Below are 26,710 nucleotides of genomic sequence, written 5' to 3'. Positions count from 1 at the left end.
GCCTGCTAGATGAACTTGGGCAAGCCCCTTCACCTCTTTGTGCCCCAGTTTCCCCACCTGTGCAACAGGGGTAACTATGACATTCCAGTTTGATTTATAACATTACTCCCTAGCTTTTTTCATCAGTAGAGCTCAAAGCATTTGACAAAGGAGATCAGAATTCCCAGCCAACTGCTAGAGCACGCAGATCCTGCTGAACTGACAGGCACCACCACAAACCACAGCTCCCAGCACTTCAGTGACTAGCTCTGCACAGAACCACTAACCAACCACAGTACGCATGTGTAACTTTCCCCTCCAGGCGATCACTGCGCATGTACAACTCTCCTTCAGGCTGGAGACAGTGCGCATGCTCCATCCTCTCGCCTCCTCTCCCCACCCCCGCCATTGTGTAAGTGCTCTCGCCTCACCACGCTTCAGATCTATGCGCAGGCGCAGTAAGACGAGCGGCTCCCGGGCCCGTGCGCAGGCGGAGGGGCAGGAACCTCACCCCGCCCCGATTCTGTGCGCAGGCGCAGTGAGAGGAGCGGCTCCCGGCCCATGCGCAGACTCCGAAGCTGTTTCCTGGATCGCTTGTCAGTGCCGGGCCCCGCCGGCCGCTCCCTCTCCCGCCGCCCGGAGCGGAGTCGCGTTGACTGACCAGAGTCCGCGAGTCCCGCTCCGCTGCCTCCTCCCCTCCCCCCCAGGTAAGTGGCGGGTCCGCGGCCAGGCTCATCCCGCGTCCGCCTGGGGACCCCGGGCCCTTCGTCCCCCCCTCAGGGGGACTCGGCCCTTCCTGGGCCCCTCCCCTCAGCGGGTGGCGGGTACCTGGGCCCCGCCCCCTTCCCTCACGCCGGGGGGGGCGGGAACCCCTCCCCCATTCTCCGTGCGGCGGAGGGGGGGTGTCCGGCTGTTCCTCAAACCTGGGCGGGGGGGTGAGAGCAGCCCCTCACCGCCGCTGGGTGGGGCAGGGCACGGACCTGTTCCCGCGCCGTCCCCGCCTGGAGCTGGTCCCTCCTGCCGCCCCCTCCCCACACATCTGGGGCCAGGGGTTCCAGAGCTCCGGGCACCTGTGCCGAGAGCAGCGGGAGGCGGCGGCCCGCCAGAGCCCAGCTTGCTCAGAGCCCCCCCCCGCCAGCCCTCCAGTGTCTAGGGCGAACCCCGTGCCCTGGTAGTGACAGCCTGGGTCAGGGGCACAACCCTCGGAAACAGCGTCTGTTTATAATGCCTCCTGCATCCTGGGCCAGCAGCCCTGGCCGTGAGAGAGCAGTCCTGACCCATTTGGAGGCAGTGAACTGCAGACACTTCCCTTCCAGATGATTTATATGATCTGAAAGGAGATCGATGGGTGCAAAAAGAATCCCTCTCTTTTTAGCACTATATCTGGATTTGTAGGCAGTATTCCTGCAATGTGTGTGTTGGGGATAGCCTTGTAACATATTTAACCTGTCTTGGTTAGGGAATGACCTTTCCTCACTCCATTATCTCACTCCCCTCCCCACCACCCCTGAAAAAGGAAGCTGATACTGTACAAAAAGATAAAATTCCCCTCTTGGTTCTGGAAAGCAAGGATTATTACTCTGCAGTTGTAAATTAATTAGATACATTAGGCCAAGTACCTAGATTAAAAAGTTAACTAGGGTAATATATTTACTGTGAGGGATTCTCAGATTGGGCTGACAGGGAGGGTTGAAGATATTGGTGGTTGAAAACTGCATTAAATACCTATCAGTAACATCAAAGGGCTGACTTCACTAAAGTATGGATTAGTGTCTTTGTCCTGCAATGAGCTGTTTGGTGATTAGGAAGAGTTTTTTTTGACTCTCTTAGAAAGGAATGTTAGGAAAAGGATAGTGTGGTTATCAAATGTGTGGGTGAGAGATATTCATTTTTGAGAATATCTGTCTGCAGCATTGCTCTATAGTGCTTAACTGGTCCTCCAAAACACAATACCATCACTGTATACAGGTGAAGGGAGATCTAATGTCCGTCTTACGAATACGATTCTTGCACTAGAGAAACCCAGTCATTTGGAAAGAATGGATGATACCTTCTGTCTAGATTCACTGAATGGGCATTTTAGATAAATACTGGATATGGGGGAATCTTTCTAAGGTGAACTAGAGCTGTTTTCATGTACGAGCATCTATTTTTGATACGAGCTTGCTGTTTAGTCTGAAGCTTAGGAATAAAATCTGTGGACTAGATGTTATAAAGACAGGAATATGTCCCCAACATGTAGCGCATGTGTGGGAAAGTAGCAGGATTGTGTTAGAAATCGTGTTTTGAAATAACTATACTCTTTGGTTTTAGAAAATTTTCTACATTTTATTTCTGAAAGAGAGTAGAGAGGGCTGAGCCATCCTTGTTGGTGAACCAGCTCTTCAATTTTTCCTGTATATGGAAATTTACTGCCACTGACTGTTGGCGTGCACTAAAACAAGAAGATGATAAAAAGAAGTTGCAGATATTTTGCTTAGATTAACAAATGGAATCTCAGATCATGGCTGTCCCAGGTCAGAGATAACTCAAATCCCTTTTAATGAAGGAAACGATGTTGACATAACACTTTGGTAGGACTGGATAAAATCTCTCCAATAATAGTTTCCTTTGATTTACCAAAATATGGGTGTTAGAAGAACAAGCAATAAGGTGTCAGTTGAAAATTATATCACCTTGACCTTAGTTAAAAGTTTAAATACTGTTTTTCTCAAAATGCACTTTCAGAAGAAGTACACTGATATATAATTGTATTTGTTTCCCTAAGTGTAAGGTAACAACATGGAGGCAGTACTTATTTTTGGAGACTTTTTTAAAAACTTATTTGTGGTGTTGGAATGCTGTATCATTTGTTAAACTACTGTGACTCCATATGCTAAATTCAGTAAGGAGTTGCTCATCTTCCATTCACTCCTGAGTTTCTGTTGGGTTCTGTTCATTTCCTGTTTGCATCTGAATTCCTACCTTGCCTTGCAATCTCCACCCTCTGCTAACATGGCCATACTTGGGTATGTTGTAATTTCAGATTATAATGGGTGTGAGTGTTTTAGAATGACATCACTGTGGGTTGGTTTTTTTTTTTCCTTTTACATGCATGTAGGAAAAAAGCTTTCTCCTGGACTATTATAAATTGATCCTTGGATATGAAATTTAAGGAATATGTGTGGGAATTGGCATACAAATTATATGTACTGAGCTGTATGTAGTTTGATGACTACAGGTGCTTTTAAACTGCTGCAGTGTTATCTTCCACCCATTTGTGCTGCAGTCTTTATACTTTTGACAGCTGTGCATGTGGAGTGTATAAAGTCTCAGATTGTCCTGTATTATACAGTTGTGTGGTTAATCACTAATACAACTTCAGTTGCAGAATCCAATTATTTAGTTTTAATGCAGTTACAAATTATGGAATACAAGCTTTTTTAAAATAAATTGTGTATTTACAGATTAGAATATTTTATGCTGTCATTTTAGTGTTCAGTTTTCATGAAAAAAATCTGTAATCCAAAAATTTATAGCTAATTAGAACTAATTTCTTTTTGGGATTAATGAAGTGAATAATTTTATCACATAACAAATGTGTCAGTACACTGTAAGTTTCAGTGGAATGTGTGTGTTAATATTAAAATGACGCATTCAACTTTTTAAAAAAAAATATTCCTGGAATCGTCTTAATGCTGCCATTGAGCCTTGATATTGCATTGGACTTTGATCCGTTTATTGAAATATCTATCTAAATAGCGAGAGCTTTTTTTAAAAAAAAAAACACCATTCTATAATGCTGTAGAATTATTTAGGTTTGTTAGAAGATTTTTCATAAGTCAGGGAAAGCCTGTCTCACTTTCACGTGTGAAGAAACGCTAAGAAGTGATAATTTGCTATTAGCTGTATTAAGAATGAGAAGTCAAAATAAGTCTGCATACCATGATGAATGAGTGCTTTGTAAATTCCTGAGATAGCAAAGCTAACCTTTATAGGCATCTATACTCTTGTTGAACTAGTTATGATGATGTGTAAATAAGCTATAGTATTTGACTCAAGCAGCCCTAGTAAGTAACTTCTAAGACTGTAGCTTTATGTAATTATCTAATTTAAAATGTTGATTTTCAACTCTTATTCCTTTCAGCTTTTTCACTGTTTAGAACACTAAAAATATCCTTTATTCAGAATGTCTCTACATCAGTTTTTATTAGAACCAATCACCTGCCATGCCTGGAACAGAGATTGTACTCGTAAGTACCATATTAACCATCTTTTCCCCTTCGATTGGTATTTTGTACATGCTGCAGAACCATATACTTATAGAAAGATGACCCAGAACTTTGAAAAGGAGAAAACAATCCAGTACAGCAACAATTACAGACAATATCAGATATCTAGTGTGCCTCACTGAGCGCTCCCCTAAAAACTACAAAACGTGCTGCAATAGTGATAGTCTTCAAAATTCCGTACTAGGACATTGGGTATATGGGAAACTAGAGTCTTAGAAGTGTTTATCTTGGTGCCCAAAAGCAAAAACTAGAGATTTAAGTGGGCGGCATCACTTCCATGACTTCCTGTTACCTTCACTCTTAAGTCTCTTTTCCAGGCCCCAAATCCAGCCTTTTTTTGTACCCTAGTTTCTCTCCACCCATTTTGGATTATAACCTTCAGAATCTATTTTCTTCTTTGGAGAATGTTGAATACTAAACATCATACAGTTCTAAAGTTCTTCACAGCTTCTCCAGATAAGAAATGCACTACAATGCATTCTGGACTTTGGGAATAAATCTTTTTATTCCAGACTTTGCATTCTCAATGAGATTGTATCCACCTGTGTACACATTTTGAAATTGAAAAATACAGACTTGATTTGGACAGAGATTCTGTTCTAAAGCTTTTGTCATAAGAAATCAGGGCTTTGGAGCTGTGCTCCGGCTCCGCTTCAGCTCCAGGCAAAAATCTGCAGCTCCACTGCCCTGGAGCTGCTCTGCGCTCCACTCCAAAGCCCTGTAAAAAATAATCTCACATACTAATGGATTAATTCCCTTTGCCAGAGATTGCCATTAGCCCTAATAACCATGAAGTTCACATCTATAAGAAGAGTGGGAACCAGTGGGTAAAAGCTCATGAGCTGAAGGAACACAATGGACACATTACAGGTAAGTGAATCTGATAACATAGTTATAGAAAGTGATTCAACCTGCTTTTAAGAAGTAGTCTGACAAACAGTGAGAAATCTGGAAGTGATGAATAGATGATCCAGTCTTTTTATAGGTTGGCACTCTCACTTCATGGAGAGCTTTGCAGCATTTTTCTGGACCACATAAAGCAAATGTGGGGAAGCAAAGCATTGATTTCCAAACACTTTCACTGAGTAGCTACCATACTAAAGTTCAAGGCTGTAAAAAGTAGTAGTATCCTGTTCCTGTGACTTTTTAAAAAAAATCTTTAATGAGATAGCAAGAATATTTTTTTTTCACTTTTCAAATAAGCCAAATTTGTCGTGATTTTTCTCTGGTCGTACTTTGCATTCCATTGTAATTGCTAGTTTTAGTAAGCAAACTTCAGCAAGTATGTATGACTCTGCTATACTGCTATGTGGCTTTTGATATCTGTAGATATATTTTCTTGGGATTAAACAAGCACTTTATGTTTAAGCAGACTGGCATTAGTTAATCTCTTCCTTTCTCTTTGATATGCTTGTAATACAGTGTGTCTTTCTGTAAAGAGCAGTGGGTTGCCGTTATTAACCCTGGTGATGGAACAGGGTCTTCAGACGTTTGTTTTACAAGGTAAAACATGCAAAGGAAGATAATGCAAAACAGTTTTACCAAAGGTCCTTTGTATTCTGGGGAAAGTTAGAGCTCATTTCTATAGCAAAGTCTTGGTTTTTGTGCCAGAATAGAAATTCTGCAGCAGCTGAGTTTAATTTTAAAAGTTGGGGTTTTAATTATAAAATTAATATAACAATACAGTATTCTTTAAATATTAAATCCAGTTTATTTTAATTTTTGTTTGCATTTACAGTTTGTACTGTCTCATACTTCTGTGTTGACAATTCAGTTTTATGTTAAAGTTTTCAGTGAGGGAAAACTAGACGTTGTGGGTTTTGGTGGCTGGATAGCAGGAAGTTGAGGATTTTGGCATCCAGGGAGATGTGGTAGAGGTTTACAGTGCTCACTTTTAGGTTACCATGTTTTGGTTTCACAGTTAACACTCATTGGAGATAAATGGTACTGTTCACATCTGTGAGTTATTGTTTCAGGCTGTCTGCAGATTCAGGAAGACATACCACTGCATTGGTTTTACTCATTTTATATTTTAACACCTTCTTTGCAACTATAATGGCTAGAAACCTTTGCTAACTAAAGCTTAGATACTGATGCACAATTCTGGGGTAAGTTCCACTTGTGTGAATTCTTGGAATTCACGGATCTCTGGCTTTAACACAGAAGCTTAGTTAACATAATGTCCAGGATCCAAAATTAAAATATAGAAATGGTAAGATTGCCAAAACACGAGTCACCCAGGTATTGTCTAGAAAATGGGATTGTCCTGCATTAGCCTTTTAAACAAAGTTACTTGGGAAACTAGTTAAAATTAGCATTTGCCCTGTCCACCAGTGTTGTGTGCTGATGTCAGCCCACCTTTGTACTACAGGGTTTTATGGAACTTCACCAAACTTTCCTGCGCCTCATTGGCAAGCACACAGCAGTTTGCACTCTTTCTTGCTGACCTAACTGTTGAATGAACAAAAGACTTGTCATTCCCAAAGGTGTTGCTCAGCATTTTAGTTGCACCTGTTGCCACTAGCAACATTTAGGTGTTCATTAAAGAAGTCAGTGTTGCATACCACTGCCACTTGAGAATGCTGGGTGCTTTGCAGCTTTTAAAGCTTACCAAAGTCTTGACACTTGCAGTATTTTAACATTAAGAAACCTGGTTTTATAGTAGGCCAGACATGAATTGTAGAATAAACATTGCATCTAAAAATATTAGGCATCAGATTCTGCCATATTTTTCTATTTTAATTCTATTTTTGTATCTTTCATGCTGTTTTTTTTTAATCAGCATGCTGGAGGAATTTCTTTTAGTACAAGTAGTGCTGGTAAGGAAGGTCTAAATATATTTTTGGGGCGGGGGAGACTAATGATAGCAGACTGACTCAAAAAGAAAGAAGCAGAGTAAAAAGATAGGAAATAACTCTGCTCTGAATATTTCCAGCTGTAAACATCCATCATTGCATAGGAAGGATGGAAAGCTATGGCAAGCTTGTCAAAGGGATTTCTTACATTATTTTTTTCTGACATCGCTTCTTTGCATTGATGCTGATTTATTTTTGGCTGATGGCACAGCTTAAGTAGGCATGACACAGATACAAATATTGTATTCCTACATTAAAAACTGATAGCTTTGTTCTTTCTAACATTTCTAAAAACTACTACTGTCTGAAGTTTTAGACCATGACCGTGTAGCTTGGCAGCAGCAAAGTAAACAACTTTGCTTGAGGTTTGAGCGAAGTTTTGGAAGTACTGCTTGTTTAGCTATTAAGTAATAAGCCTCTTGCAGAAATCAGAGTTGGGATCCAGAAAAGGGGGTGGAGGAAGAGGGCGGTAGCCATTCTCCTAAAAGGGGGCGAGCTTTCAAAGCAGTCTTCTTTATCACACAGTCTATGTTCCAGTAAAATCTATCAGTAAGAGGGATTTGGCGAGGGAAGTCAGGAGTAGTAAAGGTTTACAATGGTGATTGACTGAATGGTGGTGAAGACATCATTGGTATCTGTCTTCATGGCAAAGGGCAATAGCTGATGTCTCCGTTCTGGGTTGCTGTACAGTAAACAGGGATTCACAAGAAAGAAAATGTGATATTAATAGAAGGTCTGAATTGCAGGTATTGATTGGGCTCCCAAGAGTGACCGCATTGTAACTTGTGGTGCAGACCGTAATGCCTACGTCTGGAGTCAGAAAGACGGCGTGTGGAAGCCAACTCTAGTGATTCTGAGAATTAATCGTGCAGCCACCTTTGTGAAGTGGTCTCCTTTGGAGAATAAATTTGCCGTAGGAAGTGGAGCTCGACTCATATCTGTGTGCTACTTTGAGTCTGAAAATGACTGGTGAGCAGTTTAAACTTGATGAATTCCATTAAGGCAAATCCACGGGGCAGTACTTTGTCTTGTTTCTGTATTCCATAGTGTATTTTAAAATGCAGTTAATGGACCATAAATGTGCTTTAATTGCTGAGTTTTTATCTTTTTTATTGAGGCTTTCTTAGAGTTGCAAAGCTGTAAAGGGTACATGTTATGCATGTGATTTAATCATGCAGTTCTCATTAATATTAATAGGTAGCTAAATCCTCAGACAGTGCCATGAAAATGTATTTCTAACACAGTAGAACCTCAGAGCTACGAATACCTCACGAATGGAGTTGTTCGTGACTCCAAAATGTTTGTAACTCTGAACAAAACGTTATGGTTGTTCTTTTTAAAGCTTACAACTGAACATTGGTTTAATACATCTTTGAAGCTTTATTATGTAGAAGAAAAATGCTGCTTTTAACCATCTTAATTTAAATTAAACAAGCACAAAAACAGTTTCCTTACCTTGTCAAATCTTTTTTTAAACTTCCCTTTTTTTTAAGTAGTTTACATTTAACATAGTATTGTACTGTATTTGCTTTTTTTAATTTGTTTTTGCTGCTGACTGCATACTTCAAGTTCCAAATGAGGTGTGTGTTTGACTGGTCAGTTTGCAATTCTGGTGTTCGTAATTCTGAGGTTTTACTGTATGTCTGTTGAGACCTTTATTTTCATACTCCACTGCCTGATTTCTGGCAAGTTTAATGGATTTTCTCAAATATTTGGTGTTTTTACTTCTTCTACCTCTTTCGAAAGTGCCTGAATTTCTTTTATAACTAACCATTGCCTGGGACTTTGCTCATTTACCAAATAGGTTTTTTGGTGTAATAGTTTACTTGTTGTTGACACACAAACCATCTCTGTACTAATTCACCAAGATTCTGAAGTTGTTTGCATAAATATTGTATAGAGCTTCAGAAATCGAGCCCTATAGCTCACAAATATGAAATAACATGAAATAAAATGGTCATGGTGCTGCTCAGGGTTGGCCCAGTTACCCTTCGTCATGGGGTGTAGGAAAGGTGTTGGATAGATTTTGAGTGAATGGCACTGTGGCCTGGCACAGAAAGGGGAACTGAACCCATGTGTTGAGCTACCACTGCAGGGTGATTGTGGGGGAGGCTCTCTATGCAAACGCACACCCACCGCCAGGTCCAACCCCTAGTATGGGTAAAACAAAATAACCTGAAAATCCACAAAAGAGGAACTATAAAAAATAAAAAGAATTTCACAGGTTTCTAGTCATATACTATCTGAAACAACCATTCAAAAGAAATGTATTGCGTAAGCAAAGAACTTACTTTAATAAATCTCTTCTGTTTGGTGTGTAAAGAAACAAGTGGTCTACCTGACACTCAGAATTGGAGTGGGTGACCATACTTGAATCTGACAGCATCAAGCAATGTATAACCATTAGCATTTCCGTGTCTCTTACAAGATCTGTGAGACACATGCTACTTTTCATTATCATTTATATACTATGCCAAAGCCACAGCATTTGGGCAGGCCGGAAGACGTTGCATTTTAAGATAGATTTACAAACATGGACTGAATGGTACCTTGTCCTTATTTGCATAATCCTCCGTGTTTAGAGAGGGTTTTTCCTCAGTTACAGGCTAAGAACTTGCACCTAAGTCACAATATTTAGATGGAAAAAACTTTGTTTTGCTATTGCCGTTATCCGTGACTTAAATGCGGCATTTAATTGATCTGTTTATTGTAACCTTCTGACTAACCTGTGAAAATTTCCATGCAATATGAGTTTATATAACTTTCATAAATTTTAACCATAAAATATAAAGAACAGAAAAGTTATAAGATGCAGAAAACACTTTAAACCTGCAAAAAAAAATGCACTCAGAATGTTGTACTAAGAAAATACTGCTCAACTCTGTTATGATTCAACAATGTTCTCTTGTTCTTGAGCATATAAAAGGGGAAATTTACTACATCAAAATCAAGTTAATGAGCTCAAGGTCAGAGTAGTGGTCAATTTGGTGTATTAAAGTGTTTCCAAAAATTGATTTCAAAAGGGCATAGGACCCAAATGTGTATCTGCTCAGAATAGTAGCTTTTTTATTTTAATTGTTGATGCCTGGCTGACAGAGCTCATAGCCACTTGAAATTCATGAATTGTATTGGAGGTTTTGCAGTCATCAGTATTTTCTTAAATGAATTTACAAAATCTCGACTAGATGGAGTAAGGTAGAAGAAAGGAGCAAAAAGAGAATAATTAGTTGAACTCTTCTCTAAAAAGTTCAGCTGGTCTGTCTCAAAAACCTACATAGCGCTATCTGGAAAGTAAAGAGAATACACATATCTGATAGAATTCAGGTATATATTACAAGTGGTGCATTTTAATGTACTCACTGTGGAGTAATAGAGGGCTGGAGTTCCATGTTGTCTAGAACCATTTCTTGTCTGGTGAGAATTTAGGGGCTGATTTAACAGTAATGATGATCAAATGGGCCATGTGTATTTCAGTCTCCTCTTCCTTGTACACATCAGTTCTGTTGCAAAGTTGGAATGTTTCCAGTCGCTTGCACTGAGATTTGATGCACTGGAGTCACATACTGCTTGATATTTGGTGCTTTACTGGTAAGCAAATGGTTCCCAATAAATAAGTTTTATTTCCTGTTGTTTTAGGTGGGTGAGCAAACACATTAAAAAGCCCATTCGCTCCACTGTCTTAAGTCTGGACTGGCATCCCAATAATGTCTTGCTGGCTGCAGGGTCCTGTGACTTCAAATGCAGGTGAGAGTAAATAAAGCATTTGCAGTTGATTTGAGTTACTGATTTAAATCAGTAAGTATGTGCTAATCCTGCGTACACTGTCAAAATAGCAACCTGTCACGTACTAGTGTATTTATTTAGAAAAATAAAATATATAGCCTTGAAAGACCATTGAATCTGTGCCACTACACATGTACACAGGGCTTTAGATTTTTAATATGTGTCCCCTAAAAAGTCAGTGTTACTTTCATAAATCAGTGTTTGCTTACTTATACTGCATCAGCTGTGCAGGTACCTGATGGTCAGCTCCATGCTGCTCCTAATATGAAATCAAAGCCTGTCAAGCACCATCTTTTATCTGAAACAGACCTTTGGCCATTGTTAGCATGAGGTTGGAAGACTTGGCAGCTGCTTAGTGCAGATAGATCCCTGCCACCTGCACAGCATCCCATTAAAGTCATGGGATGCAGTGCACAGGTCCGTCCATGTGTCTCAGCTTGCAGGATCTGGGCCCTGATAGGTAATTTTCTACATGGTGATTTCACCATATTCTTTTTTATTATTATTTTAAACACTTTTACTTTGCACAATAGTGAGAATTTCCCTTCCTTCTGCTACAGGGGAAATATTCAGGCTTAAAAATAAAGTCTGTGTATTCAAAATGACTACTAGAATAAATGCTAGGCCCAAACATTACATTCCCTAGTCTAAAATGAAGTGTAAATCTGAAGTTTAGAGCCTTTGGTCATTTGATATCTCATGGCACTTTTCACATGAGGAGGGGTGTTCTGACCAAATCCCAGTTCGTTTAAATTGGATATGGTATACCTCTTCACTTCCTGCCCTAAACAGTTGACTTTTGTAAAGTGTTTTCACCCCTCCAGAAGAGACTGCATGTGAGTTGTGTGTGAAAGGTTCCTTCCGTATATGTAATTAAAGCACTTTGCGACTCTATGAGATGAAAGGTGCTATTTAAATGTGAATTATTTTTTTATATTAATGTCAGTTTCCTTGGATTTGTAACTTTTTTGTCCTGGTATTTTTTTTCTAACACCTCTTATGTGGAGAGGATCTCATGCAAGGTTTTTCTTTCGACTTCTCCTGAGAAGCTGTAACTGATTACCTTGTAATGCCTTCTTGTGTCTAATCATCCCTTATTGAAAAATCTTATTGAAGATATGAGTAGGCAAGAAATTACCAAACATAGGTTGAATCAACTTCCCAGGATTTCCTTAGAACAGAACAATGATTCATGGAAGATTAATATTATTGTTTCATGTACTTCCTGCTAAAAAACTTGTTCTGCCCTGCATTTTGTTCCTCTGGAAATGGTCCATTCTGAAATGTGTATCTTTCTATTAAAATATTTAGGAGGCATTTATTATTTAAAGTTTGCATTGCAGGATGGGCCATTTAATACCAGTTACAGCTCTGATCAGAGAGAGGAACAGGTCTTTATGTTGGTGCATCAGAGGAAGAAGTGTCCATCTCAATTCACATTTCCAGGTCTCAGACTTTTATTGCCTGCGAATAACCTATTTCTGAATGTTAGGAGAACTGTCTTGCTCTGCTGAAGGTGAATACAGGTCTCTGGAATTCTGTTTCCAGGCGAATGTTCAGTTATATACTAGAGTTATAAAGACGACTGGGCTTTTATCATGTCTGCACTGATAACTGCTTCTGAAAAGTTATTAAATGGCCAAAATTAGTAGTAGCTAGCAGTACATCACTTCAGCAAGCAGGAGACATGCTGATAAAAATCCAGGGCAAGAGGTGCTGCTGATTGATAGTTATTTAATAGGATTTAAGATGGCTGGCCTTGATAATCCATAGGGCCTCTTCCTTTAACTTTATCTCTCTCAGAGTATAGCTATGAGCACTATGTAGGGGCGTTTTTTATACTGTAGCTGGAGCAGTGTCACTGGAAATAAAGGCCATATTCTAGTGCTCTTTGAATGTGGAGGCTTTCAAGCGTAGAGATGGCTTTAGTTCTAAAATTGAATGGTTCAGAAAGAAATCTCAGCAAATGAAAGGCTTTCTTCAATCATCAGTCACCTCCGAGTCTTCTTGCTACTTGGGACTGCTTTATTCTTGCCTTGTATCAAAGACTCTGCTGCTTTTAACATATGATGTCCTATTTCCATATATTAAGTGAGCTGTCCTTCTAGATTCTTGTAAAGGGCTCTTAAATTTAAACCTGCCAACAACACACAGTCCTTTCGCTAACTTCTGTTTTAAACTGACAAGGCTGATTGAACTCGTGTTTACAATTTAGAATTCTCTGGTAGCCATATTAACATAGCTGCACTTAAGGCCTCTTTTCTGTTCTATATTTGTCGGCTTTACTGAAGACGTGTGTGTTCTTCAAAGCGTATGTTGAACAATATGGCACACACATGCAGAGGTGAAAAAATATTACCACAAGCTCACTTTAAAAAAAAATAAAAAATTCCTCTTCATTTTTGACCTTGTGCATGATTGTTTGATCACGGCTATTGTTATACTGAAATGTTTCATTATTTGTACTATGGTGTGGTTCAAATAGAAGAACTCTGCTACTGTTAATCCTATGCCTGTGACATCATAATAACTTCCATGGTAGCAGTTATGGATGCCATATTGTGCCATTGTGCCACCCTTGAATCTCACAAAAGGAACCTATGATTATAGGGGGAGACTTTTTATTTAACACATTTTGATAAATAGCAGTGCTGGGAAAAGAGATGCAGAAAAATAGTGACCGTTTAATATGTTTTGATGCACTCTTCCAGCAGTTAGTCCAAATGTGACAGTCTCTCTTACCCATTCTCTAGATTGAGATTTGGAATCTTTATAAGTATGTGTGTTAGCTAGCTGTTACATATTGCACTTCTCAGATTCTCTCCGAACTTTGATTGTCAGGGTTGTTAGTGGTGTGAAAGGAAGAAACAAAAATCTTAATGCAAGAGAGAATTTAAACATTTCCATAGCCAGCCTCTGGCAAAAAGGAAAGAGACAGAAGGTTGCATTTTCAAGAAGGCGGCTGTGTACATTTTATGCATAATACTGCTGAGTGCTGATGTTTTCCCACAGCACACAGAAGTCTGCTGTCAAAGGAGGCTCAAAAAATGGCGCCTTAGCATGACACAATTAATGTAGCGTCTGTCCTGGTGACTCTAACATGAGATTTTTATACAGTTACAATGTCTGGTTTTCTTTCCATTAACATTTTGGTGTTTTTTTATTTGCAGAGTGTTTTCTGCTTACATTAAGGAAGTGGATGAAAAGCCAGCCAGCACACCATGGGGCTCAAAAATGCCCTTTGGGCAGCTGATGTCAGAGTTTGGTGGTCCTGGAAGTGGCGGATGGGTGCACAGTGTCAGTTTTTCTGCCAGTGGTAACCGTCTAGCCTGGGTCAGCCATGATAGTACTGTGTCAGTTGCTGATGCCTCAAAAAATATGATGTAAGTATTTTCTTTTTGGTATTTCCAGAAGTGTTGTGTCCAGCTCTGTCAGTTATGCCGTGGGGTACAAGCAATCCATTTAAAGTTTAGCAGACTTGTGTCTCTGACGTCTGTTCAGGTTGGCTCTTGGGAATTTTGGATAAATAAAATCAGTCTGGAGTAAATGAATGGTTTTTGACAGAACCATTTTGTTTTTGAAACTAACAGTGTGTTTTGTTCTGCTATTAGGAAACTACATTATCCTGTGGAATAGCTATAGGAGACTTTTGTAAGAGCATGTCCAGTTCTTTTACATCTAGTCCCCAATTTGATAGTGTTAACTAGGGACTGGAGAATAAACTGTTTATTTCATGAAATCTCAATTCCACACCTGTCCTCTTCACCATCTTACCTGTTGCAATGTTTTAAATTATATCCTTCAACCATGGTAGAAATATTTCACTACTCTCCTATAGTCCCCCTACCTCTCTTTTCTTGGGAATGGAGAGAGGTGATGTTGTTCCAGGGATGTGGGGAGAGGAGAGGGCCCTCTGAGCACAGCTGTGTTTAATTGTGACACACACAGATCTGGGGAGAAATGCAGAATGTATACTTAACTAGAGAGATCATTAAATAATACAGATGATCTAGGGCCATCTTTGAAATCCTGTTCTGTTGATTAATTTCCTTGATATTGTTGTAATAACTTGAATGATGAGATCATTTAATATTGATATAAATGCCCAGCTATTGTGTCTTAAAAGGATGCAGCCAAGTACTTTAAGTACTGGAGTGTTTTACATTATTTTTATAACCTTATAGAGACCTATCTTTTTGTCTTACCAAGCAGAAAAGGCCCAAATTGGTAAATATCAGTATTGCTGGAATGTGTAATCTTTTTAAATGTGTGTCACCACTTGTGTACAGAATGCTCTATAAGGTCAGCATATTGCCAGGAATACTTTTCTGGTTATTGTCTCCCTCTACTGCCTGCTCAGCAGCCCAGTATAAGATATTGTAGGATTTTTATAAACATTGACTACTGTCTCTTCCTTAATTTCTTGGGGACATGGCACAGGATTTAAAAGAAAAATAGATTTCACAGGGCATTTGCACTAAGCTATAATTACTTTCATGTAAGTCACAATCTACTTGGGTCACTTGAAGGCACCATATTATAGTAATTGGGCTATACTAGCTTTTGTACTAGTAGCGCTGTCTGAGAATGGGCCCTTTTGTCATATTCTGTTGAAACAAAAGATAAGAGGTTTCAGTGAGGCCTTTCTTTAACAATTGTTCTTGTGTTTAGGGTTTCACAGCTGAAAACAGAGTACCTCCCATTCCTGAGTGTGTCATTTGTCTCTGAGAACAGCGTTGTGGCAGCTGTAAGTGTCCCTTCTTTCCCCATGTAGAATGTTGTAGTTCTTCAGTGAGAGGATAACGCACACACTGTGAAGTTAGTCAGTAATAGAATACCTCTTCAGAAGCACCAGCAGGCCCTGTTCTGCAGCCAAGTGAGGTATAAAAAGCAAAGGTGCTGCTCCTAATTAGCTAATTTTTTTGCTTTAATGATGTCTTGTTGCAGGGCCATGATTGCTGCCCAATGCTCTTTAACTGTGATGACCGTGGCTCACTGACCTTCATTTCCAAACTAGACATTCCAAAGCAGAGCATCCAGCGCAATATTTCTGCCATGGAACGGTTCCGCAACATGGACAAGAGAGCCACTACAGAGGATCGTAACACTGCTTTGGAGACACTACATCAGAACAGCATCACGTGAGTGCCACCATGCTCAGGACATGTGACAAAGAGAGCTCCCTTGCACCTCACATATTGCAGGACATATCGGAGACTTCAACCTTGGATTTGCAATATCAGAAAACTTACCCTTTCACTGATAGTTGCTTATTCATGGTGTTTCATAGAAAGGCAAGAATGCCTGGCCCCAGGGACCTAGCCAATTTAGCAATTTTGTGCATAGATGTTAGCTATTGGAAAGGGAGACATGGAATTCCTTCCTGACCCCTTGTCTGAGACCCTGAATAAAGAGATTTAATTGCTCCAGTTTTGTTTGGAACTTCATAAAAGATAATCATTAACATTGATAGTTACAGATGTGTAACTCCCTTTGCTTCTGGGTAAAGTCGTATTTAATGTGTTCCATAATTCAGACCTGAACAGACACTGTGTAACTAGGACTTGATACTGTAAGTGGGACGAGGGACACTTACCAAAGCCACTAAATCCAGTGAGCAGAATTCACCTGAAAAACTAATTCTCCTTTCACCCTCACATTTAAAAACATATTTCAGTATTTATTACTGTTCTGGAATGAGTGAATACAAGTTAATCATGTGAGATGTTCCTCTGTTTGCCCCAGTACTCCATGTGCACAAGATACACTAACACTTCTAAAGTAAAGTTGGTGCCTCTTTAAATTAGAAGCTTTTTATAATAGTGCTGGATGACCTTCCTTACCTGCCTTGGAGGCTGCCTCCCAAGTTCTTACATTGACAGAACCACTTCACCATTCTTACTCCTTGAAGATGCATGAGGTGGGGTTGTTTTGAAATCTTTACTTCATAGCACAGCTAATGAAAGATGGAAGGGTTTCAGGCAGACCCCCCTTTGTCAAGTGACATAATGAAAATCAGGTAGAAGATACAAATTACAAGCATATCATTCTGTCTTCCTTTGGGAGAATAGGGATTGAACCTTCTGGAGTTCTTACAAAGCCAGTAATATCCAGTGCTTTAAAGTCTACTCAGCCATGTCTCCACTACTTGTGGCTCTCTGGTATTCTTAGCTCTCTTACAGCTGTCACTCTCTGTTTTCAGCCAAGTGTCTATTTATGAGGTAGACAAGCGAGATTGTCGCAAGTTCTGCACCACTGGCATTGATGGAGCAATGACCATCTGGGATTTCAAGGTATGCATTTACTACTTTGCTTATGAGTAAGGCTATGATAATGTCATAGAAGTCACAGAATCTGTGACTTCCAGAGACCTCCGTGACATTTTCTGCTTCAGCCCCTGGGCTGCAGGGCTGGAGCTGTCAGCCAGAGGGCCCTAGAGATCTCAGTTGTGGGGCCACCGCAGCTCCCAGCCATCGCGCAGGTGCAGACACTCTTCCTCCCCCTCCCCCCGCCGCCAGTGTTCCCTCTAATTTTTCCCACCCATGTGTGGAGAATTTTGTCGTGTCACATAACAAAATTCATGTGGTGGGGGTGGGGCCAAGAGGTTTGGAGTGTGGGAGGAGGCTCAGGGCTAGGGTAGAGGGTTGGGGTGCAGGGGTGTGAGGGCTCCAGCTGGGGGTGTGGGCTCTGGGGTGAGGCCAGGGAGGAGGGGCTCAGGGCTGGTGCAGGGGGTGTGTGCTCTGGGGGTGTGGGCTCTGGGATGAGGCAGAGGGTTGGGTGCAGGGAGTGAGGGCTCTGGGATGGGGCTGAGGATGATGGGTTTGGGGTGCAGGAGGGTGCTCTGGGGCTGTGGCAGGGAGAGAGGACTCCACCCCCCACCCAGCCCAGGTGCTGCTGAGGGGGAGGGAGAAGAGGCACTTCTCCCCACCACGGGAGCTCAGGGGCTGCAGGATAGGCGCCCCAGCCCCTGTGGGGAGGACCACCCCAGCCATGCCTGCATCTGGGCAGCTCTGACTGTAGCTGGGCCTGGGCCATGCCTAGGGGGCCAATCCGGGCCGCTCCAGCTGCGTACCGTGGCAGGACCAGGCACCCCAGCCCTGGCAGGTCCGGGCCACAGGTTGAGTTGGGGCCAGGGAGGGGTGCCCCAGCAGGTCCCAGGGCAGGTTCCCTGAGCACCTGCGCGGCACTAAGTAGGCTGTTGCACAGCCGCACAACTTACAGGCAACTTAGGCCCCTGCAGCTCCCAGCTGCTGGGCTGGAGCTCCAAGCCACTGTGGGGGGCCCTGGAGTTTGTAGCCTCTGCAGGCCCTGGAGTTCCGAGCTGCGGCGAGAGCCTCCTCAGCTGCCAGTGGGAGATCCCATCTGTGAAGGGCAGCCCCTGGCGCTCCCAGCCACTGCAGGGGACCTGAGCAGCAACTGGGGGCCCCACAGCTCCCAGCCGCCAGTCCTCGAGCTCCAGCCTCCGCAGGCAGCAGAGACACTGCAGCTCCCAGCTGCTCTGAGGAGCAGCAGTGGTGCTGGCTCCCCCATTCCCCATTTTGTCACAGCTCTTTTTAGTAAAAGTCAGGGACAGGTCACGGACTTCTGTGAATTTTTGTTTATTGCCCATCACCTGTCCCTGATTTTTACTAAGAATAACCGTGACAGAATCTTAGCCTTACTTGTGAACTGTCTGATTTGTTAATCTCTGGGCATCAGAACCTGGGATTCAGCCCTAATGTAAATTGTATTAGCATTAGGGAATCTAGACTCTGAATAGTTAGGACTCTTAGTGAACTCTTTAGAGAGGACAGATCCAAGACTCAACATAATCACAGATGTATTTGCTTAGCAGATGGTACTAATCCAGACTAATTTTTTTATGGGATCACTCAGGGCCCTGTAGGAATCTTGTTAATCCTCTTCTTCCTTCTCCAATCCCCTTCTTTTTTTTTTTTTTTTTTAGCCGCAACCATGCTGGCTCAGGAGACCAGAATAATTACTGGAGCAGTGAAAGGGATTCTGGCACAGGTCTACAAAGGTATTTAGGCTTATAACTTCCATTGAAATCAGTGGAAGTTAGGAGCCTGAATACCTTTGTGCATCTAGGCCACTGTTATCTTTCTCCATCCACTAGGGACTGAACTTACTGTCTTGGCAGAACCCAGGCTCTTCAGAGACTTTCTTGACTTTTTTTTTTAAAGTAGCAAAAACGTGTCTAAAGCGAGGTCCAAAATGCATGGAAGCTCAAACAAAAAGCCTAAATGGATTTAAATGTTTAAATGATTCTAGGCTGTCTTTTTACTAGATTCATCTTGATGTCAAAACAGACTAGGTCATTCACCCTGCAAACTAGGATTCATAGTTTAAAATTCCAACAAAAGACCTCACAGACTACTGCTTGACACTCCTATGGCAGGGTGCCCTACTTGGTGCTTTAAAAAAACCCAACCATAATTGGGATATATCTAGGATCTAAGGATCCATCTTTGTGAAAGCCTAAGCATGCCCTATTCTGTACGCAAAGTCTCTCAGAATTTCCTCCAGACCAGATTGCATGTGTTGCTGCACATTGGCCAGCAGGTGTCTCTGTAGATCTCCGACTCTTCTGTTGTGCTCTGGAATACTGTAGAACCTCAGAGCTCGAACACCTCAGGAATGCAGGTTGTTTGTAACTCTGAACAAAACGTTACAGTTGTTCTTTCAAACATTTACAACTGAACATTAACTTAATACGGCTTTAAACTTTACGATGCAGAAGTGTTCCCTTTATTTTTTTAGTAGCTTGTTTAACACAGTACTGCACTGTAGTTGCTTTTTTATTTTATTTTTTTCGTCTCTGCTGCTGCCTGATTGTGTACTTCTGGTTCCGAATGAGGTGCGTGGTTGACCAGTCAGTTTGTAACTCTGAGATTCTACTGTACACAATTTTTGCAAGAGAACTGTTGGTTGCTTTATAATCTGGTAGCATGTACTAGCCCCAACCAGTGTTTAGGCCAAGTTAGAGGGCTGGACCTTGTCTCATGTTTCATCTGTTTTGTTCTATCACTTAGTTTTGCTGTAGGGGTTCACTATGTTCAATACAATATACTGTAGTAGTTACTGATAAATGTTTTCTCTCTCAAGACCTTAGAGTCTTCTATCCAAGGTCTACGAATCATGTAAAGATGGATCTCCATTATCTAGCATGACAGACTGCTTGACAGCATGCAGCTCCAGCATCCACACAGACCTGAAAAGGGACGAGTAAGCTGGATCATTTGGAAGCACTGAGAAGATATGGCTTGGCAGATTTTCTTTTAAATACATACTTGGTGAAATGTGTTGGTTTCAAAATCAGCTGTGATTGTCTCTCTTTCGTTTTGATTGGTTGTTTCATTCCATTCTTTACCAAAGCTGCTCCGTTAGTAGTATATTGCAGGAAGTTATGGATCACTAACTTAAAAGGGGAATTTTATGTAAATTGTCTGCTAGAAATAAAAGATACAGAATGTGTTTGTAGTTTGATTCCTTGTTAATGATGATCTAATCAATAGTGAATGCATGGGAAATGAAAAAACCTTTAGTGTGTCCTTCTATATCAAGAGGAGGAAGTTCATCTTCTCAGCTAAAAGCTCTTTACAATCTCAAGAGTGAGGGTAAATCCAACCAGACTTCTTCCGAAGGAAGAGCCTGGTCATGGAAAGCTGTAATGCTGAGGGAGACTTGTCTCAATGATTATTTCCAGAGTGATTAGTCCTGTCTGCTTTAGCAGCTAACAGACTAACAGTAGCAAATTAAAACTGAAAGTTGTCTCATTATCAGCTCATACATGGTTCGCTAAAGGCAAATTAAATGACCAGGATTATCTGTAATGCTTTGAGGCTTGCACGAAGCACCTCCTCAAATAGCATTAGCTCAAAGTATCTATGATATGGGATGGACACTACATACTGGAATTAAAGCATAATTAATACTGAGCTCGAGTCTAGTAGGACAAGTGAGACAATGACCTTCTAGGCATGGTGTATAAAATTCTACTTTATTATGACTGCTGGAGGAGTGCAGCTTGTTTAGCAGCACAGAGAGCACAGACCAGCTTCTCCAAAGACATAAAAAGTAATGTTGGACCGGTCATACTTGCCGGAGTTCATTTCTGACCTCTTGATAACTCGCAGAAGCAGTTATGAGTAACTTTGTCCATATGGCCATGTAAGGTGACTGTTGAATCTTACTGCATGCCTTGAGGTTGGCAGTGCATTAGAGGGGATTATCTGGCTATGGGTAGTTTGCATTGTCTCTCATGTTTGAGTGTTGCATTTTAGACACAAGAAATGAAGGGCGGGGGGTGGAAAGCACTGGCTATATTTACCCCTTCCTCTGAAACCAGCATGTAACTTGATACACTACTTATTGCTCCCCTTTGAATGGTTTGAAAAGAGGGGTGAGAGGGAACCCACAAGGCATTGGGTCTCTCTTGCATGTCTAAAAAACAAGCTACCCGCAACTTCAAGACGCATCTTTTTTCAGATAAGGTGTCTGTGAAACAGAAAAATGATTATTTTCCAGTTCCTCTTGTTTCTGGTTTCCAGGAGTGTGCGGAGGGAAGTCAACATTTTGCAATTTTTCCTTCATCTCAAGAGCATAAAATCGGTGGGACTGAAATGAACCTCTTATTCACCATCTAGTGCACTGATCTGCAAAGTACCATGGCTGATTTCATCTGTAATAATACAGGGCATTTCCTTGTATGTTCCATGTGAGGCTGTGTGTGCTTGAAACAGTGGTGAATTAAACCTCTTATGCTGCTATTGCATAGGTATTACCTCCCTCTTGTAGACAAGTCTGTTTCAGAGCTAGGAAAATATCCCCCTGGCGAAAACCTGTCACAAGAAGCTATTAGAGACATTAAGATAGTGATGGAGTCAGGGAATGTCATGAATAAGAAACTGTTTTTGAAACAGCTTAGGATAATAAATGGTCCATTCCAAACATGGCAAAAATGTAACAATGGAATGTCCCAAGGTTCTATATTTGGACCAGTGTTACATATATTTATCATCTGGAAAAGGGGGGAGCCAGTCAGATGAGTTATTTTGGCTTCTCAAAGCTTGAGAAGACTGAGAAACTCCGGAGGAACCTTTTTCACCTGGTGCATGGAGGCAGCGCTATCTCTAAATTCATTGTTGCTATATACCCTGTAGAGAAATATTTGAATTACTACATATTGCTGAGACCTAAGTTAACTGAAATAACTCGGAAAAAAGAATTAAGTATCACTGTAAGGAGAGCCTTGTTCAGGGGTAGACTAGTGCCAGCCAAAAATAATAATCTGGTAGGAATAGGATAGAAAATTTTAGAGCTATTGCACATCATATTGGAATGTCTCAAATACTGCTGACTTCTGGTCACCTGGGATAAAATTTTTCAGAAGTGTCTGTTTCGTTTGAAGTCAATGGTAGTTAGTCCCCCAAGTTGTGTGGATGTTTTTGACATTTTTATTCCCACCTCAGAAAGACAGTAGCAGAAACGGGAGTTCAGAAATAGGTGACAAGAATGAGTAGAGGCAGAAAGAGAGAGACATCTGCTGGAAGAGTGAGAAGTGGGCATGTTTAATGCAGAGAAGAGGGTAGAATGGAAGGTCTACAGAAGTTAAACTGAACTCTGTTGTCCTTAGTACAAAAAAGGCAAAAAACAGCAAATTCCAAACTGAGAAGGCGTCAGTCACAAAACTGCAAAAATCAGCAATTTCCAAACTCCTTGACGTAACACAAGCTGTGTGGCTTATCGCCACAAAAATGTGTATGCCAGAAGCTTAGTGGGGTTCAGAATGAATTAAACACATATGGACAATGAACACATTCACCGTTAAATTAAGAAAGGATAAAATTATGAAGTTAAGGGAGATAAAACAACATCCTTTAAGGCATGCAGGATTTCTTGCTCCTTGCTCTGCAGCATCCGGTTGAGGCAACTCTCAGAGATAGGGACCACTGGTCTCATCTGGAATAGCTTTTCCGGTACCCTTTGCATTTATCACATGACCATCTTTCCTCTCCCTTTAAACCAAACTGAAGGTCTGTACAGTGCCTGCTGAGTCAAGCAGTCTCCCTGCCCTGATTTTCCCACCTTTTAAGGAGGCAAAGGGGCTTTCTTTGTATCTTGCTTTGGTAAGAATCAGCTAGTACATGTTAGCCAGCTGCAGCACCAGACTACGCACCCAGTTTGGTCAGTGGTGTCTTGTCTCACTTATGGAGCAGCTGTCGTGCTTAGTGACAGCCGACAGGAAAGCTTCTCCCTGAGAGGCGGTAGCTATGTCGATGGGAGACATTGCACTGTCCGCACTGGGGGTTTGGTCAGTGATGAAGTGATATAGTTACACCGACATAAGTTTGTCATGTAGACAAGGGTATAGAGAGCTCTATTCCTAACAAATACAACTCATAGCTGCCATCTTAATTCTATGGGAACAAGCAATCTTACTGGTTTTTCTAGCAGTCTTCACTCCAGTCCTGCTTTAAGGCAATTGGACAATAGCAGCACAGTCAGCTGGCCAGGTCTACATCCTGCTTAATTGTCTGCAGTTATGTTGAGCTGGGTTTAGGTCATCAAGAGGGTTTTTGGGTGTCATGCACATACAAATTATCTGTGTAGCATTTCATGTCATTACTGTGCATATGCCTTCCTGAAACTTGGCAATGGAAATCCGTGCAAGCTGTCCATTGAATGTCAGGTAAATCGTAAGTCAAGCGATGCAGAAGACTGTGGTCTTGTCCTCTTTTCAGCTGGTCAAGAGGTTCCTTACAGTGAAGAATTAGCACCATTGTCAAAGAATTCTGTTTTCAATTCAATTCACTTTCAATTCCACAAGCGAGTATGTTCTACACTAGCTAGAGTATTAGGAGCAGCTTGCGTTCTCTGTCACATCGTCAAGCTTGCAAGGACCTAGAACAGCAAGATGGGCAGCCTGACCGTATGGTCCTAATTCATTTTAAAGTCTGGCTCTCTTCCTGTGCTCAATAATTCTCCCTCTTGTAAGCTGATTCTCTCCTCCTGCCTGCTTTATATGGAGAGGCTGAAGTGGGGGAAGCAAAACTGGAGAGTTGCTTTTAACAAATGTCCTTTTTTTCCCCCCGGGAACTCATTTGTTTGAAGCAAGGAACCTTTTGTTGTGGCTTCATTTTAATTTTTGCTAGTAGGAATAACTATGGCAGGAAGCTCATGGGCTCTGAAGGAGCTGTAGTGTTGCCCAGGCCAGCTGCATTCAATGTATCAGATAATGTGGTTTGAGTAGAAACGTTTTAAAATATGTATTTTTTTTGGACCAGGCCAACTTAGAACCCTAATTTTGAAAAATCTATAATAGTGCCCATCGTCTAGGTATCTTAGATTGTAAGCTCTTTGGGAAGGGATTAGCTTTGGTCTGTGTTTGTACAGGGCCTAGCACATGGGGTCTTAGGCCCTTCGGTACACTTGTGAGAAGCACTGTGTGGAAACCCTGAGAGAGTTTGACCCCAGCACCAGCAGGTGGGACCTGGCTAAGAGAAGAACCCAGCCCCTTAAGCTTTCAGGATGATGCTGGAGTGTAACCAATGCTTTACCTGCCTCTGGAAGTGAACAGGTAGCCACCACTCTGGCAGAGCTGGGAATAGAACCCAGGAGTCCCTGAGACCAGTCCTAGGCAGCAGTGTCCGATTACTCTCTTGCAGGGGATACATTGGCATCATACTCTAGACTAGAGAGACACACAAGCCAGATCTCTGCAAGAACTGCACATATTCAGTAGCAACTTCTTTCTGTCCTTGTTAATTACAACACAACTGAACAGAAGAATGTGTAGCAGCAGCAGCCACACCTCAGCCTGAAGCAAAGAGGAAGTGCAGTAGCTGGTAGGGAACTGCTTTGCAGGGAATGCTGCTGGGTTTTCATTCCAAGCTCTCTGTTTAGTGAGGTAAGGGTTCCTTCCCACAGTCTTAACATGTAGTAGCAGTGAGTGGGAGTAGAGTGCTCCAGGCAGCTGAATGTGTTAAGGTAGCCTGAAGGGGTGAATCTTTTGTTCTGCAGTGAAGTAAACCTATGTTCATTCTGTCAGGTCTCTCCGTGGCCAGTGATCAGTGGCAGTATGCTTGCAACGAAAGAGTCAATATTCCGATGTATTCAGGAAAAGATCCCTGGCAGAGCAGCTTAGATTGGTGTTGCTGAGATCACAGCAGCTTCTAGCCACCAGCAGCCTGAAGGGAGAACGGGTTTGCTTGGTCCGAGGACATGAGATGCGCAGGGTAGGAAATCAAACCTCTGCTAAGCTACAGCTTTCAGCTCCGAGAAGCCTGTAGCAGGTGCATTGTTAGCCAAGTCACCCAATGAGGGACAAGGAGTGGTTACACCTGCCAAGTTGCCTTGGTGGGCTTTGCATCTCCCCTCTCAAAGCTTAGAGTTAGGTCTCTTGCCTGATTTTTAAGAGCTGTATTTTCCTGTCGGATCATCCTCTGTTACCTCTAGCCCTCCCTAGGTGACCAGCACTCACTCCTCCGCCCCCCCCCCCCCGCCATGTGTCCCAATATTTTCTTCCTCTCATCTGGTCCCCTTACTCTAGCCCTCCCAGCACTTAAAGCAGGGGTGGCCAGCCTGTGGCTCCGGAGCTACCTGCGGCTCTTCAGATGTTAATATGCGGCTCCTTGTACAGGCACTGACTCCAGGACTGGAGCTACAGGTGCCAACTTTCCAATCTGCCGGGGGGTGCTCACTGCTCAACCGCTGGCTCTGCCACAGGCCCTTCCCCCACTCCACCCCTTCCCACCCCCTCCACCTCCCCTGCTGTGCCTTCGCTCCTCCTCCTCCTCCCGAGCCTCCTGCATGTGAGGGAGTAGGAGGCGCTGATCGGTGGGAGCCAGGGCAGCTGATGGCAGGCTGCTGATGTATTACTGTGGCTCTTTGGCAATGTCCATTGGTAAATTCTGGCTCTTTCTGAGGCTCAGGTTGGCCACCCCTGACCTAAAGACTCCTGCAGGCTTGTAGGGACGCTCTGAGAACAACCCTCCTTGCATGCTGCAGAGATCCAGACTATCCAGTTAAGCAGGAAATCTGCAGAGTGGGCCAGGAATATGTGAAAGGTAAAGCTGTCAAAGCCTTTTTGGATCTGGCATTTGTGCAGCCGTTTCAGCTACTTCTCCTCCCCCCCAGCAATGCCCATGCATATTAATACTTAGCACAGGGGTCGGCAACCTTTCAGAAGTGCTGTGCCGAGTCTTCATTTAGTCACTCTAATTTAAGGTTTCACAGGCCAGTCATACATGTTAACGTTTTTAGAAGGTCTCCTTCTAGAAGTCTATAATATATAACTAAACTATTGTTGTCTGCAAAGTAAATAAAGTTTTTTAAATGTTTAAGAAGCTTCACTAGCACAGCTGGGCCCACCATGAAACCAGCATCACCCTGCCATGCTGGGAAGCTGTTAGGGACATTTTGATCCTTCCTCTCTCCAACCTGCCAGCAGTGGAAAGCCATAGCATCAAACTCCACTGGGATACCCTGGGCTGGCGCGCCACAACAGGGAGAGCAGTAACTATTTTGCTCGGAAAAAACAGAGGGTGGCTATTCTCTGTTGTAAATGAGGATGCTTTGGGTCTGACCCTGCACACGCTTCTGCGAGTAACTGCCCTCATGAGCAGTCCTGCTGATCTCAGGTGTAAATGCTGTTACTCCCGGGCATCAAGGAGTCCAGGATTGGGCCTCCAGGGCCACCAGTTTGTCCCTTCCAGCTATGAAACTGTCAAACGGGGGAGCAGAGCAGGAACTTTTCCTGTTGCATCCACCTGTTTCTGCCCCTTCCCTTTGGTCTTTCACAGCCCAGTCTCCTCTTGAGGC

At 42.3% G+C, this 26,710-nt stretch overlaps 1 protein-coding gene across 2 annotated transcripts; it reads left to right on the top strand.

The window, feature by feature from the left end:
* The first annotated feature begins 523 nt into the window (after positions 1 to 523).
* On the top strand, positions 524 to 20,362 carry ARPC1A (actin related protein 2/3 complex subunit 1A). 2 transcript variants are annotated; one of them, XM_050966584.1, is made up of 10 exons: positions 524 to 686; positions 4,147 to 4,211; positions 5,016 to 5,120; positions 7,852 to 8,074; positions 10,742 to 10,849; positions 14,059 to 14,271; positions 15,560 to 15,635; positions 15,836 to 16,029; positions 17,091 to 17,181; positions 19,994 to 20,362. In XM_050966584.1, exons 2-10 carry the CDS (start codon positions 4,148 to 4,150, stop codon positions 20,030 to 20,032), a joined length of 1,113 nt encoding a protein of 370 aa, XP_050822541.1. In that variant the 5' UTR covers positions 524 to 686; position 4,147; the 3' UTR covers positions 20,033 to 20,362. The 2 variants fall into 2 exon arrangements, with proteins under 2 accessions (XP_050822541.1, XP_050822540.1); XM_050966583.1 differs by having other exon boundaries at positions 4,106 to 4,211.
* Positions 20,363 to 26,710: the final 6,348 nt, after the last annotated feature.

The sequence above is a fragment of the Gopherus flavomarginatus genome, chromosome 9 (assembly GCF_025201925.1).
Source record: "Gopherus flavomarginatus isolate rGopFla2 chromosome 9, rGopFla2.mat.asm, whole genome shotgun sequence".
In the NCBI taxonomy this organism is placed as follows: Eukaryota; Metazoa; Chordata; order Testudines; family Testudinidae; genus Gopherus; species Gopherus flavomarginatus.
This window is presented reverse-complemented; position numbering and strand designations above follow the sequence as displayed.